Source organism: Scyliorhinus canicula, chromosome 5, assembly GCF_902713615.1.
Source record: "Scyliorhinus canicula chromosome 5, sScyCan1.1, whole genome shotgun sequence".
Taxonomy (NCBI): Eukaryota; Metazoa; Chordata; class Chondrichthyes; order Carcharhiniformes; family Scyliorhinidae; genus Scyliorhinus; species Scyliorhinus canicula.
Genome location: NC_052150.1, coordinates 22356899 through 22369217, shown reverse-complemented (window position 1 = coordinate 22369217; position 12319 = coordinate 22356899). Strand labels below are relative to the sequence as shown.

The window sequence follows — 12319 nt, the reverse complement described above, 5'->3', positions numbered from 1 at the left end:
TAATTGGTGCTTAATGATCAAGGATGGTTTTGATGGTGAATGAGCAAAAAGTTATTTCTGCTGGCTGAGAAATCAATGGTGAGGGCCGATTGGTGTGAAAATCTCACTAATCTCGCAAGGAGAAAGAGTAGGAGTCATTTCTGCATCAATTGGGCGAAAAGTAAAATAGTAGCAGCAACAGGCAATGTGTTGGTGTTATTATCTTGCTGATTACATCATTTTAAGGTTCTGAACATATGTAAAAAGGCTTTGCTGGATGTTTTACCAATACGACATTGCTTCAAAAGGCTTCATAGTATATTTACTTCCCATCTGTCTACTGTCTAGTATCATGTCAGGCAGGCAGCCTCTCTCGCTCTGCCTGACTTCAAGAAGAAAACTTGTAGTGAGGCAGTATTTCCTACTGGCCGTATATCTCCTTTTCTGGACTGGAAGAATCTGTTCCACATGTCGGTTCAATCCAGCCACCCCCCCCCCCCACCTTCCTTGTTTATGATATGTAATTGAATGTTAGAAAATCCTTTTAATGTGGAGACCCAAGGAATTTGGAAGGTCTCCCAACACCTTTGGTAATTATTTTCAATGCGGAGAACAGTTCATTTTTTGAAAAGAAAAACAGAAGTGTGGGATGAGAATCCAGGATTGCAAGGCTTTGCATTTTTTGGTACGGGGTTGCAAATTGCTTTGATTAAATGTCACTTTCTTGACTGTTGCAGCTAAAGCTGCAGTATGGATTTACAATGATTACTAATAACCTAACTGCATCGTGTGTGTGTGTAGCATTATGTGAGTCAGCAATTCATGGATGTGGCTTTCAGCTGCAATCATTAACATTTGCTTTCTGACCTTTCTAATAACTTGTACTTTCTTGCCCTTCAAAATGCATCCCTGTTTCTTTTGTTTGCACCATTTGCCAGACCAATGCTCTGCACGCTTCTGAAGATAATCAACTGAGTTTTAATAAATGCACAGAAGCCAACAGAGCTCTGCCACAATTGCTGTTGTTCTTGGATTAAACTTGAGAGGACGATGCCATTTCTGCATAATTGTTGATTGTGGAGCAGGAATCCTGCAGACCTCAAAAGGTCCAAGAAAGTGTGTGTTTGTGGGAAGCAGGACCTGAATTTTTTTTTTCAGTACATCTGTAATCGTTTGGTCGTAACATTGCCTCATTCCAGTAGATGGGGCATTCCACGCTGTCTCTGAAAATTGCTCAACAGGGTTCTATCCCTTGAAAGTTGCAATTCAATCGGCTGTCAAGTTATATATTGCAGATCATTAAAACTCCATGCCAGGGCAGCACAGTGGTTAGCATTGCTGCCTCACGGCGCTGAGGTCCCAGGTTCGATCCCGGCTCTGGGTCACTGGCCGTGTGGAGTTTGTACATTCTCCTCGTGTTTGCGTGGGTTTCACCCCCACAATCTAAAGATGTGAACGGTAGGTGGATTGGCCACACTAAATTGCCCCTTAATTGGAAAAAAATGAATTGGATACTCTAAATTTATTTTTTAAAACTCCATGCGAGAGAAAAATGTTTTTCCCTCTACCCTCTGGTTCCTTTGTCAATCACCTTAAATTGGTGTCCTCTGATTACTTATGAACATTGAGTGGGGGTCGGTCATTCAGGCTCTCTAGGCTGCTCTGCCATTTAGTAAGATCATGGCTGATCTGATCTTTACTGACCATCCTGTCCCTGGGAACCGTTCCTCCCTATCGATCTACCAAAGCCCTTCCAAATTTTGAATACCTCTATTAAACCTTTCCTCAACCATCTAGGTTCTAAAGAGAAGAATTCCAGCTTCTGTAACCTCTCCAAGTAACAGGGATCCCTCACTTTTTTTAAGTCATATTAGCTTGCCCAGCCAAACATTTGCATATAACAAACCTGCAGGTCGGTTTAAGATGGTTCCTTTGTAACTTCCTTCATTCCTCCGTGCAACATGCATTACTCCGGACTTCTCTGTGTTAAACTTCACCTGCAGTGTGTTTGTCCATTTCAACGGCCTGTCTATGATGTCTGTTACTATCCTCTCCACAATTTACTACCTTTCCAAATTTCTTCTGGGAGCATGGAAATTATGACCTTAATGCCAAAAACAAATAATATTCATCAAAAAAGAGAAAGGTCCTCTACCAAACCTTGGGAAGCACCTCTGTGTACCGTTTGCTACTCACCTGTTTTCCATCTCTTTAGTCTATTTTGTCTCCATGGAACCACCATCCCAAGAGCTTCAGTTTTGCTACAAGTCTATTAAGTGCTACTTTGAAAGTCCAGGCACGCACTAACTGCAGTATCCTCATAAAACCCCCCCATTCCTTCATCAATACATCCAAGCAAGTTGTCAAACATGATTTACCTTTTAGAAAATCTGTGCTAGCTGCCATTTATTAACCAAAATCTTTCCAAGTGACATTAATATTGTCTTGAATTATTGCACTCGAAAGTTTCTTGCCACTGATTTTCGGCTTTCTGGCCAGCCGTTGTCGGGTTTAGTCCCTCTTGTTTAGTCCCTCTTGTCTTTTTAAAAAAAATAGACATACCATTTTCAATTCTGCAGACCCCTGGTCCTTAGCACTATATCAGAGGAAGACTGAAAGATTATGGCCCACAGCCCCTGTTACATTGACTCTTAACTCCCTTAACAACCTCAGATGTGTCCCATCTGGACTGGGTGACCTCTCCGCTTTGAGCGCAGCTTTTCAAGTATCTTGTGTTTGTATTGTATCCAATTTCTCTACTGCCCACTTCTTTAATGTGATTTGGCAGAATCCTCCTGTTTTGTGAAGACAGATGCAAGGTATTCACATATTACCTGATGATCTCCTTTTTCATCCCGCTTGTCCGTTGACTTTTTACATGTGTTAAAAAGCTTCAGTGTTCCTTTTATCTTGCCTTCATATTCTGACTCGAGAGATAAAAGCAATGGGTTCTAGTCCGACCCATTCAGGGCCATTTCCATCTGTAAAGGATGCTCTGTCGCCTTACACTGAGGCTTTGCCACCAGGCCTCTGGGACTGAAGAGCCAATGTTTCTGTCTGTCTCCTGTCGCTTTGGGAGGAGGCCAGCAGAATTTCCTGAAAAATTACATTTCCAGCAGTCCCTGCAAGGAGCTGGGTGGTAGGCGGTGGATGGGAGTATGATTAGAAGTGAGACCTTCATCTCCTCTCAATTGGGCATTTGTGTCAATGGAAGCGAGACTTGGGAATATGGAATCCCAACATTTGGGGCGTTCTGATCCCAGAGTCAGTAGCAGACCCAGTGTAAAATCAACCACTGCTATACCTGCTCGTGTGGATTTCTGGGGTCCAATCGATTGTTAACATTGTGTCGCTAATATTTTTCTTCAGGTGTGCGACCATGGTCAAACGTTATGGAAATACTGGATGAGAAAGATGGGATTGACACTGAGCTTCTCGTTTATGCAATGACGTTAATAAATAAGGTTTGTGCGACATTTGTTTGAATTTCATTTGCACGTTGTCCTGTGTGATGATTACATTGAAATATTCAAATTATGAAGGAGCTTGACAGGTAGATTCTGAGATGCTGTGTACCTGGGTTTGGGAATTTAGGATGGTTGGGGGGAGGGGAGCGCACAGTTTCAAGCCAATCATTTAGGACTGGGAATAGGAGAAATGTATTCACTCATCTTTGCAATTCGCCACCCGAGATGATTGTGGATGTTCCAGCATTGAATATATTAAAGGATGATTTTTTAGCATCTCGGGGAATCTCGGGATAAGTGGAGCAGGCAGGAAAGTGGAGTTGAAATCCAAGATCACCATGATCATATTGAATGGCGGGACAGGCTTGACAGGCTGTATAGCCTTCACCTGCCCCTGTTTTTAAAAATCATCTTATCTACACATTCCCAAAAACTTCAACAAGAACTACTTTTAATTATGTAGAAAAAGGAGCTAGAATCAGAAAAATGCAAAGCCCACTACACCGAGTTTACGAGATTGATGTAACTAGTGACCTAGAGATGGGAATGTTATTGCACAATCATGAGAACATAAGAAATGGGAGAAGAGGGCCATTCGGCCCTTCGAGCCTGCTCTGCCATTCTATGAGATCACGGTGGCACTCCAGAGAGCAGAGACCTATTTTGCTCAGACTCTCAACAAAGGACAGCCCTCTCATGCCAAGGACCAGGCCAATAAACCTTTGCTGTACTGCCTCCAATCTATTCCACGAGTGCATTTCCCAAAAGCAGATCCTTGGCTCATTATCTGCTGATGCTTCATCCTGAGCTGTTGTCCTTGGTGATGGTGGTGGTGGCTTACCACTGCTTCTGCTCTCGAGGGCAGGGTGAGGAGCCATGTCCCTAATCTACTTCAGCCGCAATGGATATTGAACCTGCATTGTTGGCATTAACCTGAGCCACATGCTGGCCATCTAGTCAAGTGAACTAACCAGTCACCCAATGCAAGTTTGCTAGATAGCCATAAATATGGAGACCAAAATTGCACACAGTAATCCAGGAGTGGTCTCACCAAAACCCTGTAACAATTTTAGCAGGACTTCTTTATTCTTATACCCTTGTAATGAAGTCCAACATACTATTTACTTGCCTAATTGATTGCTGTACCTGCGTGCTAACTTTTTGTGTTACCCAAGCCCTCTGAACATCAAACAATTGTACGTTTCATCCCTTTAAAAAATATTTTGTTTTTTCATTCTTGCGACCAATGTGAACCGCATACTTCCCCACATTTGATTCCATTTTCCATCTTGTTGCCCACTCACTTAACCTGCTTGTATCTTTTTGCAGCCTCTCTATGTTCTCCTCAGAACATGCATTCGCACCTAGTTTGGTATCAGATTGTTACTCTGCCTCTTTGATTAAGTTTCTAATATAGACTGTAAATAGTTGAGGCGTGGGCCTTGATCTTTGTGGCATTCCAGTTATCAAAGTCTACCAACTTGAAAATGCCCCATTTAACCCTACTCTAAACTCCTATCCACTTCTTCATGCTCGTACTGCACCCCAAACTCCATGAGCTCTTACCTTGTGTATTAATCTTTTGTGTGGCATCTTATCGAATGCCTTTTGGAAATCCAAGTATACTATATCTACAGGTACCCCAGTTTCATCCTCAAAAAACGGCTATAAATTGTCAGCAGGATGTCCCTTTTATAAAACAATGTTGACCTGTGCTAATCATACTATGCTTTTCTAAATACATTGTTAAGTCTTTCTTAACATTGTATTCCAGCACTTTCCTGATAACTGATGTCAAGCTGTAGTTCCCTGCTTTCTATCTGCCGCCATGAATAGCAGTTTTGTATTTGCTAACTTAGTAGCGCACAGTGGTTAGCACTGCTGTATCATTGTACTGAGGACACGGATTCGATCCTGGCCAGTGTCACTGTCCCAGTGGAGTTTGCACATTCTCCCCGTGTTTGTGTGGGTCTCACCCCCACAACTCAAAGATGTGCAGGCTAGATGGATTGGCCATGCAAAATTCCCCCGAAATTGGAAAAAAAAGAATTGGGTATTCTAAATTTATTTTATTGGAAAATCGTATTTGCAAACTTCAAGTCTGCTGGGGCCATTACAGAATCTAGGAATTTTGGGAATAGCAAGGATCCTAACCAGTGCATCTGCTATCTCTGCAGATAGTACCCTAGGATGTCGACCAATCTTGTGGATTTGGTGAGTTTTGGTGCCTTGAGTTTTTCCAGTGCTTTTTCTCTCTGCTGATATAAAGTACCATTAAATTCCTCATTCTTTTTAGCCATAGGTTACCCACTTCCTGGTATGCAACTTTTGTCTTCTGTTGTGAAGGTGGAGACAAAATATTTGTTCAATGGCCATGCCATTTCCTCCTTCCCACTCTTGTCTCTGTTTCTAAAGGGATTGATACTTTTAGCTACTCTCTTCCTTTTAAATACTTGTAAAATCTCTTAAAGTCTGTTTTAATATTCCCAACTAGTTTACTCTCATTCTACATATTTTTTTTTCCTTTCATGGTGCTTTACTAGTTTCTAATCCCAATCCTCCCAAACCATTATAAGCCTCATCATTTACTTTGATACTAAACCCCCTCAGTAAGCCACAAATCGATCTTTCTCGCTGAGTTTTTGTTTTTCAGTGGAATGTGTTTTGTTGAACACTTTGAATTTTTTATGTAAATATTTGCCTCTGTTCATTTCCTGCCATACCTTTAAGCTTAACCAGCACTCCCCGCAAACCTATGTAATTGGCTTTATTTAAGTTTGAGATTTTTGTTTTGTGATTGTAGTAAGTTGTTGTCAAAAGTGGACAATCAAAAATAGCTTTATTCCGAGTTGGTTCCGCAACATATTGCTCCAGGAAATTCTCAAAATCATTCTCCAAACTCCTCTTCCAGATCACATTTGCAATTTGATTGGTTCAGTCTTTATGAAGATTGAAGTTTCTTAGAATTTCATAGAATGTACAGTGCAGAAGGAGGCCATTCGGCCCATCGAGTCTGCACCGGCACCTGGAAAGAGCACCCTACCCAAGGTCAACACCTCCACCCTATCCCCATAACCCAATAACCCCACCCAACACTAAGGGCAATTTTGGATACTAAAGGCAATTTATCATGGCCAATCCACCTAACCTGCACATCTTTGGACTGTGGGAGGACACCGGAGCACCCAGAGGAAACCCACGCACACACGGGGAGGATGTGCAGCCTCTGCACAGACAGCGACCCAAGCCGGAATCGAACCTGTGAAGCAATTGTGCTATCCACAATGCTACCGTGCTGCCCCAAAGTCTCCAGTAACTATTACATTGGTTTCTTTTACAAGCTCCCATAACTTCTTGTTCAATGCTCTGTCTAACCGTATGATTAGGGGGACTGAAAATCTATATAATCTATGTTATGACCCCATAAACAACTCTCAGCAGTGATCCTTGCTATTCCTAATCTCCAACCATTCTGTTTCTACCTCCAGATTTTTCTGAGCTAAGATCCTTTCTCACTAAAGTCCTTATGTTATCCTTTATATCAGGGTTGCCTTCCACTTTTTTCATTCTGCCTGTCCATTTAAAAAGATTGTGTACCCTGGTCTATATATTTCCCATGTAACCATGTCTCTTTAATGCTGATTAGACCTAATCCGTTTATCTCTATTTGTGCCATTATGTCTGTTGTTCATCTATTTATTGTAGATTCAGGTAAATTGAGTTCAATTTTATTTTTAACAACTATTCCCAGACCTTGCTCTCTGTACGAATGCCAATGAACTCTCTTGTCATTTCTTGCCCCGCTGTGTATCCATATCAATGTACATTCCTATTGCCTCAATTTTTACGTTCAGATTTCTAAATCTCTCTTCACCTAAAACCCTCCTCTCTCTCTGTTAGTTTAAAGCCATGTTTTCCAACTCTGGCCATATTTGCTGGTGCATTCTTGTCTGTATGCTCTGGCCCTTGCTGTCATTCCCTGGTTATCATCACTTATATCACTACCCTGCACTATTGTCTTGTCCTTTCTCTCTAACTTTCCAAATTTTTCCTCGCATGAACCCACCACCCACCTCCCCACTACTTTTTTGAAGTCCTCTGCATTCATTCCTCATATGCACTTTGTGCTCCATTCCTATCTGAACAATGGCAAAGGAGCTTGGCAGAGTGAAGCTCAAATAATCCCCATTATCTCAGCAATTTCATCATTTTAGTCCATGCAATATTGTTTTTCGTTCGTGCATCCCAATTCATAATAAACAGTAGAGAGGGCATTGAAGGAGACTATGATGGTGGACAGAGTGATGCTGGGTAGAAGCTGGAAGCTCAGCACAATTATTTTGCAGACATTTTTGAATCGTTTTTGAAATGCAATTTTGCCTTGAAATTAATGTCTTTAAATATTAATGCAGAAAGGCAATCTAATGAACTTCCTCTCGGTGCTATTTTAACGGATGTACTAACTCATCCAGAGTGAAGGTGTTAATGGCCTCGGTTGAAGTAACAAACTCCATATAAATGCAACGTGTGTATATGTTCACAATCAGGCATGATTTCCAAGTACTTAAAGATTTTGTTTGAAATTTCAAGCACATGACTGCAGATCTCTCCCTGATGCAATGGGACTAAAATGATGACATTTCACTGTCTAAATCTGGAATAATTGGTGGTTTGGGGTAGTGAGAAATGCTGACTGTGAATCTCCTTTGGAGCTGTTTTATAGAAGCATTTTTAGCCTGCTTATTTAACAGTTTCTCTCTCTCTTAATGGAATGAATGTATTCATGTGCTCTGTTGGAATTCCCAGACATTGGCAGGTTTGCCTGATCAAGATTCCTTCTATGATGTAGTGGACTGTCTGGAAGAACAGGCGATGGAAGCTATTTCGCAGAGACACTTGAACAAAAAAGGAACTGACTTGGATTTGGTCGAACAATTCAATATTTATGAGGTAATATTTCACACACTCACATTAACGTGAACATAATGACATTGTTTTTCGAAAGCTGCTGGGGAGGAAGAGCATTGTGGCTGGAAGTCATTTGGAAAGGCTGAGTCTCTGGCCATGTGGGTCCATATTCCACTTCAAGCCAGCAGAGATCAAGGGAATTAAGCTGCAATTGTTGAAGTGAAGCACTTTGGAACAGAATATTGTTGGGCCATAAAGTCACGGAACTGCAGAAACTATAGTCTCCAGTAAGCAACTTTAACAGGTTGGCGTTTTACTGAAAGGGTGGAACTTTTTATGCATATTTTGTTGGCGTTGATGTAGGTTGCGAACTTGTGCAAACGCAACACTTAAACTGGGACAAATGGCAACACACTTTAGTCTCTGGCCAAGATACAGTCATAACAGAGACATGGAAATGAACATACCAGTGCTTTTTTCCATCACACCTCTCGCTACTCCAATAATCTAACTTGGCAGCAGCTCGCACAAGTAATTGTTATGCAAGTGTGAACTTATGAGTGTTAGAAAGCCATTGCGGCTTGGTTGAGGGCAGCACAGCTAAGATAGCTATTGGCCTCAACTACAACTATTTACAGAGGGTTGACTAGATAGCAATCAGCTGGGAGCATGATGACTCCCTTTTCACTCCCACAAGGGGCCATCCAAATCCTTCACCTTTGCTACGCATGGGACAGCATAATTCTTCAGAAAGTTAGAACAAGGCAATGGTGTCTTTGAGATGTATGTTAGAGACATGTCACTACCTTAGTCTCTCAGTCATTGAATGTTGACTTCAGAAATTGGGAACTATGATTGAACATGCCTCATGTTTCCACAGTGAAGGAGGATGGAACAATGTGGATTGCATTCTCAGTGAATAGGAAGGAAAAAGATCATCTTCAAAGAGAAATTATGGCTTTGGTACACTCTCAAAATAATTAGGGATTATTTTTTTCTCTTTACAGATACTGATTGACTCACTATTTATTTCAAGTATTTCCCTTTTGTTTTAAATATGACAATTCATTTTTCTTTCAATGACATGATTTTTGGCACTTTGTTGAAAAGCATGGGCAGGATTCTCCAACACCCTGCCGGGTGGAAGAATCGCCAGGGGGGGGGGGCGCGTGAATCTCGCCCCTGCCGGCTGCCGAATTCTCCGCTGCCAGAGATTTGGAGGGGGTGCGGGAATGGGCCGAAGTCCCGTCGATGGGCCGAAGTCCTGTCGGTTCTATGCAGGTCTCGCTGGCGTAAATTGGAGTTGATCACTTACCGGCGGGACCTGGTGGCGCGGGCGGGCTCCGGAGTGCTCGGGGGGGGGGGGGAGATCTGGCCCTGGGGGGTACCCCCACGGTGGCCTGGCCCACGATCGGGGCCCACCGATCCACGATCGGGCCTGTGCTGTGGGGGTACTCTAATCCTACGCGCTGGCCGTGTAAGCCTCTGCGATGGCCGATGCGAAGACGAACCCCGTCCTGCGCATGCGCGGGGATGACGTCTGCAGCCGCTGACGCTCCCGTGCATGCACGGGCCTGCGCCGGCCGATGGAGTCCCTTCGGCCCCGGCTGGCGCGGCGCCAAATGCCTTCCATGCCGACCGGCGGGGCGCATATCATTCCAGCGCCGGCCTAGCCCCTAAGGGCGCGGAGGATTTGGGGGCTGCCCGACGTCGGAGTGATTCCCACCACTACACTGCGCCATTTCTGCCCACCCTGCCAATTCCCGGAGAATCCTGCCCTACAACTTTTAGAGAAATAATACATCAACCTTAAAAGGATAACTCCTAATCTTGCAGCAGTTTGAAAAAAGCAAAGCTAAAGCCTTTGTGGATTAATCTCTGCTAATATCCATGGACAGTCTCTGGTGTATTTAGCATTGTCTGCAATTTTCCTATCTGATTTGTGAACATCCCTTTCCTCTGTAAGCAGTAAATCTATTGGATACGTCTATCCCCCTTCTCCCCCTCCATGTGCCAGAGATCTATCTCCTTCGGCCACAGTCAGAGTTTTGTGCGCAGTTCCGGTTACCGCACTACAGGAAGGATGTGATTGCACTAAAGAGGGTGCAGAGGAGATTCACCAGGATGGTGCCTGGGCTGGAGCGTTTCAGCTATGTAGAGAGGCTGGCTAGCCTGGTGTTATTTTCCTTGGAGCGGGAAAGGCTGAGGGGGGACCTGTTTGAGATGTACAAAATTCTGAGGACATAAATAGAGTAGATAAGAAGGAGCCTGTCCCCTGAATAAAAAGGTTAAAAAAACTGGGGTGGGGCGGGTTGTGGCGTAGATTTGAGGTGAGGGGCAGGAGGTTTAGAGGGAATTTGAGAAAAAACAAATTTGCACCCAGAGGGTTATGGGAATCTGGAACTCGCTGCCTGAAAGGGTGGTAGGAATGGGAATCCCCTCAACATTTAAGAAACATTTAGATGAGCACCTGAAAAGTCATACAAGGCGACGGACCAAGTGCTGGAAAGTGGGATTATAATAAACAAGTGCTTCATGGCCGGCGCCATGTACTGTAAAGCTCTATGACTTTATCTGATCCACTTCCATTGTATATCTCCTTTGTAATTCTCACGGCCATTGTAAAGTCTCTTGGGATTTAATACGTCATTGCTATTAAAGATGTTGAATCCCTCAATCAGATCATTCTCTCTCTCCTCTCATCCATTGTAAGCAAGTATAGACCCTGCAGTTCTGTAACTCAGGTGCATGATGTGTGGTATTGATCCCTTTTCCAATGACATGATGGATTTCATTTCCAGGCTTAGTCTCGCATGCTATGTTTTGAATAGCCTTGTATATCATAGCCATGTTCATAAATTGGTTCAGAATCCACCAACACTCCAAATCCTGCCCTGCTCATTTTGGCATTGTTTAAGTCCTATCTTTCTTCCTTTGTTACAATATTTGCCATTTCTCACCCCAATTTACCAATCTATCCAAATCGCAATGCTTTTGAAATGTTTGTAAGGCTCTTTTTCCCACCCGCCCCATCTTTGCATCGCATGCAAAACTTTGATTATCATGCCTCTACTCTCTGGTTCGAACTGATAGCAGATACCATGACCTCATGGTTATTGCCCTACAGTTAATAACCCAGAGGTTGAGGGTTCAAAACTCACTATAGCAAGTTGTTAAATTGAATAGACCAAAAACTGCCAGCCCCTGTACATGGGAGAGAAAATATAGGTCTGTTAAACCTCACACATATGGAGAAATTCTAGACAGCAGAAGTTGTACATAAATGGCACCAAATTGGGGTGGATAGTCAATACTGAGGATGACTGCAACAACTTACAGGAGGATATTAATAAATTGCGGAATAGGCAAATAATTGGGAGCTGAAATTCAGCACAAATAAATGTGAGGTGGTACAGAATAGGGAGGTCACATATAACTGGGAAGGCATGAGTCAAGTTGGGGTAGAGAAACAAAGAGAGCACAGAGTTTAAATACACCAATCACAAAGGGTTGCGTCACAGATTAGCAGAGCTATAAGAAAAGAAAATGAAGTGCTAGGCTTTATTTCCAGAGGAATGTCATTAAAATGCCCTACATTGAGACTTGATAAGACCACACTTGGAGTACTACATGAAGTTCTGATGGCCATATATAAATAGTATAGAGAGGGTGCAGTGAAGACTTCCGATGGTCATACCAAATTTAAGGGGTTGCAAATGAGGAAAGGACAAAGAGGCTGGATTTCTTTCTCGGGCGGGGGGGGGGGGGGGCGGTGGTGAAAATTTGAAAGAATGCTTCCACTCGTGGGGAAGGGCATAGCTAGAGGCCATCAGCATTGAATAGTCATTGAGAATTCCAATGAGGAATTCGGAATAAACGTCTGGTAAAAATGTGGAACTTGCTACCACACAAAGTTCTTGAAGTGAATAGAACAGATGCAATTAAGAAGAAGCATTTGAGGGTGA

General features: G+C 42.9%; 1 protein-coding gene across 19 annotated transcripts in view; it reads left to right on the top strand.

Annotated features, from left to right (window-relative positions):
• Positions 1–12319, top strand: part of fhod3b (formin homology 2 domain containing 3b) — a 678530-nt gene that overhangs the window by 470917 nt on the left and 195294 nt on the right. For all 19 annotated transcript variants that reach the window (XM_038796751.1, XM_038796753.1, XM_038796754.1 and 16 more), the window contains exons 8-9: positions 3349–3443; positions 8253–8396. In XM_038796751.1, the coding sequence (XP_038652679.1) occupies positions 3349–3443; positions 8253–8396 (239 nt within the window). The remainder of the gene's footprint in view (positions 1–3348; positions 3444–8252; positions 8397–12319) is intronic.